General features: G+C 35.2%; 1 protein-coding gene across 12 annotated transcripts in view; it reads left to right on the top strand.

The window, feature by feature from the left end:
- Positions 1–684: 684 nt before the first annotated feature.
- LOC110834899 (fatty acid synthase-like) overlaps positions 685–12,465 on the top strand; it is a 32,392-nt gene continuing 20,611 nt past the window's right edge. For 2 of the 12 annotated variants that reach the window (XR_015538321.1, XR_015538322.1), the window contains exons 1-7: positions 685–834; positions 1,712–1,937; positions 2,289–2,413; positions 3,345–3,546; positions 7,484–7,604; positions 10,676–10,855; positions 12,210–12,408. Coding sequence is in view for 10 of the 12 variants with exons in the window: in XM_087360187.1 (XP_087216313.1) it covers positions 3,488–3,546; positions 7,484–7,604; positions 10,676–10,855; positions 12,210–12,408 (559 nt within the window). In the remaining 2 variants the exon portion in view is untranslated. Of the gene's footprint in view, positions 835–1,402; positions 1,600–1,711; positions 1,938–2,011; positions 2,414–3,344; positions 3,547–7,483; positions 7,605–7,682; positions 7,779–10,675; positions 10,856–12,209; positions 12,409–12,465 lie in introns of those variants that run through there. The other 10 variants (XM_087360187.1, XM_087360189.1, XM_087360188.1 and 7 more) reach the window with 10 other exon arrangements.

Below are 12,465 nucleotides of genomic sequence, written 5' to 3' on the forward strand. Positions count from 1 at the left end.
GGCAACAAACCTTTGGGTTCCTTGAAAGGCGGGACTTACTTTACTAGCTGAGTGACCATCAGCTTGGAAGAAAGACTCTGTTTCATGGAGTTTCAAAAGGTTGAATTAAATACATGTTCCTTTTGTGTGAAGACAATGAACTTTAATGTTTATTAAACTTATTTAGTAACATTATGATGATAATAAGGAGCCTTAGAATAATTCATATTAGATTCATCAGTTCGAATGACTGCATTATTCATGTCTCAATAAAAGGATATAATTAAAATATATAAGTGAACAAGCAGAAGGTCTACGCCCTCCTGCAAATTTAGTTGTGAGAAATTATCGAGCAGGGAATGTCCGTATTAGGTGTTGAGTGCTACAAGTGCCAAAGTGAAGTCTACGAAGGGAAGTTCGTGTTCGTAAGTACGGTTAGCAGTGGGCTTAGTCAGTCGGTGTGCTAAAGAGAGTCGTGCAGTACAATCCCGTGGCGACATATGGAATAATCGTTTAAGAATGCTTCGCGCTAAGTTCATTGTGCAGTATTTTACGAAATCCTACCTGTTTTCAGAAATGATGGAAGATTTTTAGGTTATGGAAATGTTTGGTAGTTGGTTTTCTATATGTGATGTTGGTTGGCCTGATTAATTGACGCAGCCCGCGTTTCATCTTATTAGTTTCTGCAAATTTAGTTCCAAGAATTGAATAAACAGGGAAGATGTCGCTGCTGAATCCGCGTGAGGTGTTGAGTGTCTACATACCAACATGAAGTCTGACGAGTGGAAGTTCGTGTCCGAGACTACGGTTAGCAGTGGACGCTTTCACTCGGTGTCTTGTGTTATAGATAGTCGTGTAGGTATTAAAGATTTGTGTCTGGTTTTGATCTAAGCAGGGTGTTAAACGTCGCTGGGTTCAGTAACAATTCGGGTGACCGAGAGGCAATGTGTGCCAGAATGTAGGCAATCTAGTTACGAAATGTGTGTTATTTGTTTCATAGTGCTTCGTGCTAAGTTGATTGAGCTGTATTTTACGATCCTAGGTGTTGTTCCGTGTGGTTGGTTTCATAAATGATTTTAGGTTATGATTATGTTTGGTAGTTGGTTTCTTATAGGTGACGGTAGGCGTGTTTCGCCTTCATTTGTTTGTAGTTCCTGTCATTTTTAAGGGCTAAGATGTAACTAATGGCGGTCACGGAAGTACTTTCCAGCAACCCCGTTTCTGCTTATGATTTTACAATTTGTGGAGTGGTATTTCAGGCAGCATTTCGTTCGGCAGTGCAGTGGAGTGTGCTAGGTAGGACATCTACTTCAGCCCTTTTGTCGTTAGATGGCAGAGGAGTTCGTCAGGGTGGACATATAACGATCATCGAATATCGCTAGTTCAGCGGTGGCGGGATGTGTTCGCTGTTTTTTTCGACGTTGCCGTCCCTGAGTATGAGGAAAATGGCGAATTCTGCGGTCGGCGTGATCGTGGGCTGCATTACGAGTCTAGTGCAGATTCACTGTCATATATATATATATTGCCATGGCGTGGAAGTTAATTTGATTTTATTAGAATTGATGTGTGTCATCTTTGTGTGAAGGACGTAAAGTGAGAAATATTTTGGTTGCATGGAAGGTCGGTTTAGTTGGCCAGTTGATCATTAATGTGGTGTAGAGTGCCTTCGTAGTAAGAATTAATACTGGTCCCTTAATGCGGATGTTTATTTCTGTACATGGTTTTGTTTCAGGTAGGCGTGAATGCTAGCATATGGGATACTTCAGCCGTTAGGCAGTTTCGAGTCCATCACTACTACGGAGGTAGCAAGACTTTGCTCCGGGAGCTGACATGAGCATTGTGCATGATGGACACAACTCATCAGGCGATGCGGTTGGGATGACCCACAGACACGTGGTGGCAGCCTCTGTTTTTGTGACTTGTTTGTGGAAATGCAGTAGCTGTTTATTTAAGTTTGTGTAAGAGCCTATCGCAGTGGATAAGGTAGAAGTAATCAGCTAGGGTTACAGGTTGTAATGTTGGTTATGTGGCCACCACACTACAGTCGCCCACTTTAGATTCCTAGTGACCAAGTATCACGAGTTAGTAGCATGCCTCACAATGCCACAAGGAAGACCTCAGGCCCTCGTGTGATCTCCTTGCTTTCCGAGGAGGTGTACTGTTATAGATTCAGTGTGAGTGCCTTGTCTGTCTGAAAGAGGAGTTTGAGATCAGGGGATGTGCTTAGTGGCAACTTTCTTGTGAAGTGTATCTGTAGTGTGTGGAGTAATATTACCAAGAGATGGCAGACAAAGTTATCTGAATGTCAGTGTTTCAGAAGATCAGTTGTGTGCGTGATGGGGAAGCAGCTTATTTGGAGTTGGAGATGTGAAGAACCAGACAGAATGAGGCACCTGGAGTGTTTGTGACTTGGATAGGAAAGTGCAGTATTCAGGTATGTTAGAGCGTAGAGTTTATTTACATTCCATAGATCCTTCTTAGGACTCAATCAAAGGATGGAGAACAAGTCATTTTCTGCAATATACATAAACCTCAGGACTTCATTCAATATACATAAACTTCTGTATTTTCGACACAATAACAAGAACTTGTTTCACATATCAATGTACATAACCTGAGAATTTTAAATAGAAATACAAAAGTGACTTTACATATAGATTATAGATATACATAAAGCTTATGGATTTTCAGCAGAGATGAAAGCGTCTACAGAATAGTAAGAGTGAGTGAAGAGGTAACCTTTCAATGCAGGCTTGAATACCTTTATATCATAATTTAGACTTTTAATTGTTGGTGGAAGATTATTAAACAACTTGATACCTGTATAGTACACCCCTTTCTGATATTTAGTAAAGTTAGCATTTGGCACACATAGGTCATGTTTACGTCTTGTATTTAAATTATGTACATCTGTATTTCTTTTAAGATTATCCAATTTTTCCACCACAAATTATAGCAAGCAGAGTATGAATTCACTTGCAAGTGGAAGTATATTAAATTTACGAGACAATTTTCTACAATAAACCCTGCTCTTGACACCTTCCATTATTCTAATTATTTTCTTTTGCATGTAAAAAACTTTATTACTGTCTGTTGAATTCCCCCAAAAGATTAATCCATAAGACACCACAGAGTGGAAATAAGCAAAGTAAACTAGCTTTAAAGTATCTATTGTCATGGGTGGTATGACTGTTCTCATGGCAAGGCACGCAGAGCTTAATTTGGGAATAATAATATACTCAATGTGTTTCTTCCAATCTGAGGTATTGTGAACTCGTAAGCCAAGGAAACTTAAATATATAAGTGAACAAGCAGAAGGTATATTTCAGTATGAGATCTCTGAAACATTTTGTATATATTTTCAGGTGTTATTTTATTCTGGATACATCAGCACGCCCATTAAAGATCTTGTTATGAATGTATACAGTGATGGAAAGTGGGGGTCATACCGACACCTGCCACTAGACAGCTGTGCACTGTTACTGTGCCACATGCCTATGTCAGCATAATGACCCGAGGAGATTTCTCCAGCTTCAGGTGGCTGGAGGGAAATCTGGACCCTGACAGGTGCTGATCAACTCTTGTACACAGTAATGTGATTACTTTAAAGTTCCATTATAGTGATGAGGGACCAGAATAAATGTACTTAAAATTTAATGCCAAGTGAGCTTGCTTTACTTTCTTAAGAAAAAAATCACATTATTATGCTGTCTTTATATGTCCATTCCTAACACTTTTAAACTTTTGAATCAGGCAACTAATCTGACAAAATTCAATATTAATGTTATGTCAGTTGAGGCCACCCCAGTTTCCTATAATTAACAGTAACAATATGGGATAGTAGTAGCAGCTCCACTTGATATAGCATCCTGAAAGTATGTGTAGCAATAAATAGATCTTCAACAAATATGCTCCCTCTCGAAAACACTACATTTTTTATTTTAGTTTCCTAATTTGAGTAAATAATTTACTGTGTAGTTGAATTCCTGTATATTATTGACACCTACTTCCCCGTTCTCTGTATTATCTTCAACGTTCTCTGGGATTGCAGAAATTTTAAATGATACTCTTGCTTAGTTTCTACATCACTCAGTCTTTTGACCCCGAATTTCTCAATCCTGTATATCTTCCCCGCCTGTTTGCTATCATTAAATAATGGTCAGTGTCACAGTCCGCTCCCCTATAAGATCGCATGTCTACGATTTTTGTTTCCTCTGATCGATCAAAACGTGATCAATTAATTTATGGGTGATCCCATCAGGGGACATCCAAGTGTGCTCATGGATATAAAGATGTGAGAATGTTGTGCTATTGACAATCAGATTTTTGGATGTGGCAAAGTTCACTAATCTCACCTCAGTGTAATTACTAAATTCATGTAAACTCTCACTCCCTATAGTTGGTTTGAACATATCCTCCTGACCAATTTTGGCATTGAAGTCTCCTAGCAGAATTTATTTTTATTTATTTATTTATTTATTTACAAGTTCCAGAAATCCAATAGTGGATATAGAACATGTCACAAACTCAAGTATAAAAGCATAAAATACATACATTAAAGAATTACATCTAGACAAGCAGCGTACTAAATTCAAGACAATATAATTAGTATTTTTATTACAATAGTTATCCAATTAAGTACTCATCCACAGTGTAAAACGAGTGAGTAATTAAGAAATGCCTTAATGCAACCTTGAACTTTTTAAAATTATTTGAGGTATTCTTAACCTCTGTGGGTAATTTATTAAATATCTTTATACCCGCATAGTGAACTCCTTTCTGATGAATAGTTAAATTGGCTTGGGGTAGATACAAATTTTGTCTCTGTCTAGTATCAATAGTATGAGAGTCAATGTTTGATGGAAAAAGAGTTTTGTTTTGTAATACAAACAATGATAAAGAAAATATATATTGTGATGCCAACGGTAAGATATCTAATTCTTTGAATATATTTCTACACGATACTCTATTGCTACATCCCATCATTGTTCTAATTGCCTTTTTCTGAAGGAGAAAAATAGTGTAACTACGAGATGAATTTCCCCAGAAAATGATGCCATAGCTCATTAACGAATGAAAAAAAGCATAATAAATTGCCTTTAGTATTGAAGTAGACATATATGGTTTCATATTTCTAATTACATAGTAAGCCTTGCTCAATTTTTTAATGAGTAGATCAATATGATTCTTCCAAGTTAATGCACCATCAATCATAATTCCCAAGAATTTAGTACAGAAGATATTATTAATGAATTTATTATTATAACTTATTGTGACAGTATCTGACATTTTTCTCTTAATTTTAAAATTAATATAATGTGTCTTATTAAAGTTTAGTGGTAATCTGTTCATTCTAAACCATCTATTTATATTTTCAAATGTTGCATGAATGTGTTTATTAAAGTCGTTTGTATTAGAATGAGAAAATAAGATGCTAGTATCATCAGCAAAAATTATAGGTGTAGCAAGTTTAGTTATTATACTGGGTAAATCGTTTATGTATAAAAGAAACAACAAAGGTCCCAATATAGACCCTTGTGGAACTCCATGTCTAACTTTATGCCAATCCGAGGCTGTATTGCTACTGTCATTAGTAAGTAATACTGTTCTAATGTATCTGTTATTTAAGTAAGATTCATAAAGTGCGTGATCTTTCCCATTGATACCATAAAATTTAAGCTTAAATAATAAAATGTCATGATCAACACAATCAAAAGCTTTTTCCAAATCACAGAAAATGCCTCCCACTATTTGGTTGTTATTCATGGCATTTAAAATCTCTGTAGTCAATTTATAAATTGCATTATCTGTTTTTAATCCTTTCCTAAATCCATATTGTTCAGTACTTAAAATATTGTATTTATTGAGATGATACAAAATTCTTGAGTACATTATAGTTTCAAATATTTTTGAAAAAGATGTTAAAAGTGATATAGGTCTATAATTAGACACATCATATATATCACCATTCTTATATAATGGTTTTATTAATGCATATTTTAATCTATCCGGAAATACTCCTCTCCTTAACATTTTATTGCATATATAATTTGTAGGTGAACTTATAAATGACGAGCTTATTTTTGAAATCATAGGTGGTATCTCATCATATCCATGCAATTTTTTTAATTTAAGGGACTTTATTATTTTTTTTATTTCTTTGTTCGTACAGCATTTGGAATTCATATTTGGGTATGGATTAGAAAAGGCTTGGTTCATGAAATGAATATAATTTTCATCATCATTAATATCATTTGCAGTTATGGGATTATTAATATCTTGTTTTTTTATTTTCTCTGCAATGTTAACAAAACAATTATTAAATTTTTCAGCAATAGTTTGTTGGTTATCGAACTTCTTACCATCAATTTTTAGTGTTTTTATTTCAACTCTATTTGTACTTCTACCTGCTTCTTTATTTATAATATCCCAAGTAGTTTTAATTTTATTATCAGAATTTAGAATGCATTTATCATACTCCATTCTTTTTGCCTTTTTTATAACTGTAGTCAGTATTTTAGAGTAATTTCTGTAATAAGTTCTAAGAGTAGGATCCTTATTATTCCTTAATTTATTACAGAGTTCTCGTTTATGTTTACAGGACATTAATATTCCTGGTGTAATCCAAGAATTATTTTTCTGTTTACATTTTATCTGTGTCAAAGGGAAGTTGGAATAGTAAATTTTTAAGAAAATATTTAAAAATGTATTAAAACTATTATTAATATCATTTTCATCAAAAACTAATTCCCATGTTTCCTGACTTAGTTTTAATTGAAAATCTGTTATAGTATCGTTATTTATTAACCGCTTTATATAAGTATGATATCCTTTTCCCTGTTCCTGTGCCTTATGAAGTATTAATACTTGGGCATCATGATCTGATAGACCATTTATAGAGGGGTATATCTCATATTTTCCAATACTGGTTATATCATTGAAAAAATTATCAATTATAGTGCATGAGGAGATGCCAACTCTAGTGGGGAATGTTACAATACTAGTAAGATTATATGATTGTAGGACAGCATCAAGTTGCTTCTTTCTGTTATCATCATTTAAGTAATTTACATTTATATCACCACATATAATTATATTGTATCTCTCATGATATAACTTCTGTAGAATCATATCTAATCTACTAAACTGATCAAATACACACTAATTCTCCATCTTTACAGTATTTCCATCTTAAAAGTTATCTCTTTATCAGTAGTATGTAGGAACTGCGAAATCATACAGAGTTATCTACGTTCAAATAACCATCTTTGAACCTTGTGTTTTTTACTCAGTAGATCAGTGTCTTACTTTTAAACCATCAGTTTACTTGACAGACTTTGAATTGGATTCTGTTTCATTGAAACCTGAAGGAATTCCATTGCTTAAAAACCACTTTTGTGGCACTGAGTTGATTTGTATTACTGCAGAATAATATCAGCTGATAGGTTAACAAGTCACGTGAATGTAGACAGTCAGATTTATGTTAACATGTGGAATGTTTCAGCATTCAGTTGGAACCAAATGAAGAACTGGTGCATATTTATTACTCTGCACTTAACTTTAAGGATGTGATGACAGCAACAGGAAGGCTGACTGAGAAACCTTCCAGGCATCGGGTGGATCTGGTGAGAACAGACGTGATATATGAATCTAGACGATGCTAAGAAAACTATTCTACCTTTGACTGTGACTGCTTGTGTTGTTACACCATGCACTCTTGTTTTAAAATAATATTTTAATTTAAGTGTTGAAGAACAGAAGACCCTGAAGACTGGGGTAATACTTTCTCTGAAACATAGGTAACCATTTACAAGGTTCCACAGCATCACAACCTAAAAACCACAGTTGACGTCATCGCTACAATAAGAATCTCAAATCTCATACATACTCTGCTTCCACATTGATATAGCGTGGTATTGTGTTTGTAGTCAACTAATTAATTAAACAACTGTATTGATGCTGATCTCCTGGAAAGTAACACCATGTGGACTTGTAGGTTGAAGCCCTGAAGGTGGAGGCAGTATGTGTTTCTGAAATGTTGATGTCTGCCTACAAGTCCATAAAGAATTCATCAACAGTAATAATTTTACTGCTATGAGAACCTCAGTCTTAACTAAACAGTTAATTAATGAGCTGACCGTACTGTGAAGTGCCGTGCCCTTCACACACTGGTGTACTTTGTTTGGGGCAGTATGCACCTATTGTAATCTTTGCTTTGGTGACGTACTTACATGTGTGATTGTTCAACTTCATGAACAAGAAGTATATCAGAGAGTAAATGAAAGTTAGGTTGTCGAATTAACTAACTTCATAGCGTATAAGCTATCTTAAGAATTTGAAAACTGCTAATGTGGCCAAGAATTTACCCTGTATATAAGGAACCTTAAGGTTGGTTATTGTGTTCATAAGAACCACCCACTTTCACGTATTCTGATCCAGTTGGATAGCAACAAAAAAGGGCATGTAGGTTTAAATTTGTTAATTCTGAAGATGAATTATAGTTGATTACAAATACTAGGAAATTTCCCATCAAGAATGGCGAAAAAATCTAAAGTCATACTTAAAAACACATTTTCTTTATTCTTTTACAAATCAATGTATGAAAATTTAAATTTAATGTTTTTTTAACAAAAAAAATCACTATGTATCTTTGCTTAACTAAGATTGTAGTATGATTTAATGTAGTACAGTTTTAAACATGATTTTATATCTAAGTTGTAACAACTGTGCTACACTGTGTACATGCACATAGTAGGACGCCCTTAACAACATATCCATGGCTATAATATTATCTCATAGAGCCCAAAATCTCTTAACAGGAAATGATCACCAACCAACCAATAGTAATTATTATGTAGTTAAATAATAGTCTACTGCTCATCAGTTCTCTTGTCAGCTTTCAAAATCTACGCTGTCCTCTGTGTCTATATGCTGGTTTCTCCATTCACTATTAAAGAACGTCCTGTGCCCTTGTGAGAAATTGCACAATCAACATGAAATTCTGAGGGACACACACACGTATATATGTCTCCACGTCACATAATGTAATAGTTTGTTTTATATATGACATCAAATTTTTTTGTATTTCAGGAAAACTTGTAATTTGTTACTAAAAAATTTTTGTGTTGAAGGGCTAGAGTTCTCTGGACGTGACCAGAATGGGCAATGAGTTACAGGACACCTCTGGGCTCTCCATTTGAAATTTATGTCTCTGATTTCTGTTGTAATGTTATAATCAGTTCTGTGCCTGCATATCTGTTTCGACTATTATTTCCAACTAAACTTCTGTATGTAATTTTTATTAGTTCCTGCATATACTACATATTTTGTCAATTCCATCTTTGTTACTTTATTCCTAACACATGGCCTCGTGTCTTACAGTGTGAATATGTTCAGGTAGCTTAAATAAAGAGCTCCGTATATTCCAGATCTAGACAAAAGAAAACTATCCACATTATCTTTCTGTGGTTTCATTTATAACAAATTAAAAAAGTTGTTGTTTGAATAATGATAGGTAGAACAGTTATTGTTTCATTTCTTTATTCGCAGAAATTTGTTTCTCCCGTGCCATATGTAACTGCTGTATTTTTGGTGGAAATTGCTTCTACTAGCTTCTGTATTACTATTTTGTTGTCAAAGCAACATGCTTACTTTTGAATGTCTTTCTTGTAACAGACGACAAAATAAGATACGAAGGGTTTATTTGCACCGAAATAAATCTAAACTAAATAATAGATCAAGTTATTGACATAAATTGAAGTTCTTTGGTTTCGAATACATAATATTGAATACTTTCATATATTAATATGTATAACTGGATATGGTGAAGTCAGATGGAATCCACTCAAAATTCAGTTTAATGTGTGCATCAACACACACTTTCCAATTGTTATTAACAGAATTATTATGTATTTTGTTATCTAAAAAGAATTTCCAGTCAGTGCAAATAATTGATAATTATTTAACAATGTATAAATTGTGAATTGTGTTTTTTTAATATCCATGGTTTATTATGTCTACTGTCATCTCACTAACTTATGGATCAATGGAACATATTAAAGCTGTATGATGTATGTATAACTATTTAACAAGTTTGAAAAAACAGATTTTTTTTTTTTTGTAAAGTATTCCAGCCCATGTAAGTTTAAAAGAGATTCATCATGCCCCCAGGTCTACCAGTGATCTTGAGATCAAGAAACTGTGAATCTTAACATTCACACCTTGTATTTATCTTTATGACATGGTACTTGGGCAAGGGCCAGTCCCCTAAAGAAAATGAGATTTCAGGTATAAATGGCAGTGAGTATGGAGGTGGCTATCTTCAGGGTTGTTACGCTATGTACTCTGGTAGATTTCCGCCAACGGTTCAGAAGTCATACTGCGATTAACATTCATTGCCCTGATGACAGGCAGTATGACCTCTGAAATGTTGGTGGAAATCTATCAGACTACAGGGAGCAACAACCCAAAAGACAGCAATCTTCATCTTCTGAGTTCTTTTACTGTATAGGCTCATAAAAGTTGTGATCTTACAGAGGTGGCTGGTGCCACCACCATCAGGAAACATGCACCTCCGAAACACCAGCAGACCTCTACGAAACTACACAGTGCAACAACCCAGAACAGAGCCACCTTTATACCTAAAGAGAATTTAACATAAAAATAAAAACTTATTGCTTTGCTTTATTGTGAACAGGCTTACTATGCACTTGAGATGATCGGTCACATGAGAAAGGGTGAGTCTGTGCTGGTCCACTTAGGGAGCGGGGGTGTAGGCCAGGCAGCCATCAACATCTGTCTGCACGCAGGTTGTACAGTGTTCACTACTGTTGGCACGCAGGAGAAACGGGCATTCATGAAGAAACAGTTTCCACAGGTATTTCAACAGCCTATTTCCTATCTCATGCACACATAGGGGAGATTTTCCGCCATGATAAATTGAATTATTTTACAGATTCTGAGTGTTATGTGTGAATTTCATTAAAAATCGAAGTTTCGATGTGAAACATACTGTCACAGAACTCAAATACTGCTCCCCATCCCCGCTCAGCTTTCTGCATTGCCTGCTTGTGGCAACATCATGACCAAACAGTTGTGCATACACATAATCACCTTCTACGAAAGCCTGTCAGTGCCAAAACATTTCTAGTCACAATGCAACAAATGAGTTCCCTTTCAAATAATGAAGTATGTGCTCTGTTATGGAATTTCTCACATGACAGCGTTACTGTCTCAGCCATCTGCTGGAGGACTGAACATGTGTGCTATTTTCCTATTTATATTCTTTATTTTATTCTTTCTGATTGTGGGGCAGCTGTCAGCTTGTCCTGTTAGATTATGTTCCCATACCTCCACCAGGAACATTCATAATTTGTGTCTGGTTTCTTGGTTGTGAATTTTTGTTTTTGGCCTGGGTGGACTCTGGGGGTTCTCAGTGATGCATGACGTGGCAGCAGCTGTCATAAGTTCCAAATATCTAATCTGAATTTTTGGTGTTTAGTATGGGGGGAAATTTGGGCCTCAACATGAGAAGATTGTGGGACATTTTGGTTTTCTCTGTGTTGGGCAAAATACTGTTTTTCTTTGTACATATGAGAGATGATCAAGAATGTCTAGTACCAAAGAACTGAGTACTGGTACTGTGGCTAGAATCATAAATTATATTTTTACCATAATTAATATTCTCATTCATGCATTGAGATAGTACAGGATCCATGCCTTTGACCCAGGCACAGTACACTGTTTGAAGTATTCTGGAATGTTTTTAACTTACCACATGTGTTATAGGGATTTGCATTGGTATGATGTTGAGACTGTTCAGCAAGGAGAATCTGTTACATCACTGTTAAAGAAAGTGCAGAACTTTTTGTCTAGACCTGCAAGTTATAAATGGATGTATGTTCCTTATAGAATACATAATATTCGTTACTGTCCAGAATGTAAATTCAGAAATGGAAATTTTTCTTCCTCCAGGTTTCCCTATTTATAACACTGGTTAGAGAACAGTGACAGAAAATGAAAAGTAAAATAATACGCTTTTAAGACATGCAACCATAACAGGTATTGAAAGGACTTGGCCTTGAAGGTAAGATTCCTAGAGTGTTTTCACAATGGATGTGTAAAGTCATCTTATGCTCCCTTTTGATAATGTATTGTAATTTGAAGGTAGTTCTCTTGCTTTTAATGTATACAAATTGTCAAACACGTGTGCATATAATCTTCTTTCCCAGTTGAAGGACCGCAATATTGGCAGCTCTCGAGACACCTCTTTTGAGCAACTCATCATGTCAGAGACAAATGGTAGAGGTGTGGACCTTGTTTTCAACTCCCTCACTGAGGAAAAGCTGCAGGCCTCTGTACGCTGTCTTGCCCATCGAGGACAGTTCCTTGAGATTGGAACATTTAATCTTCAGAAGAACAACACTATTGGTATTGTAAAAATTTTACTGATTTCACATGGATTCATTATAGCTTATGGATTTGTTA

The sequence above is a fragment of the Zootermopsis nevadensis genome, unplaced genomic scaffold, assembly GCF_977971745.1.
Source record: "Zootermopsis nevadensis isolate Lab colony 2312 unplaced genomic scaffold, Znev_1.0 Znev_ptg000040l, whole genome shotgun sequence".
NCBI classification, from domain to species: Eukaryota; Metazoa; Arthropoda; class Insecta; order Blattodea; family Termopsidae; genus Zootermopsis; species Zootermopsis nevadensis.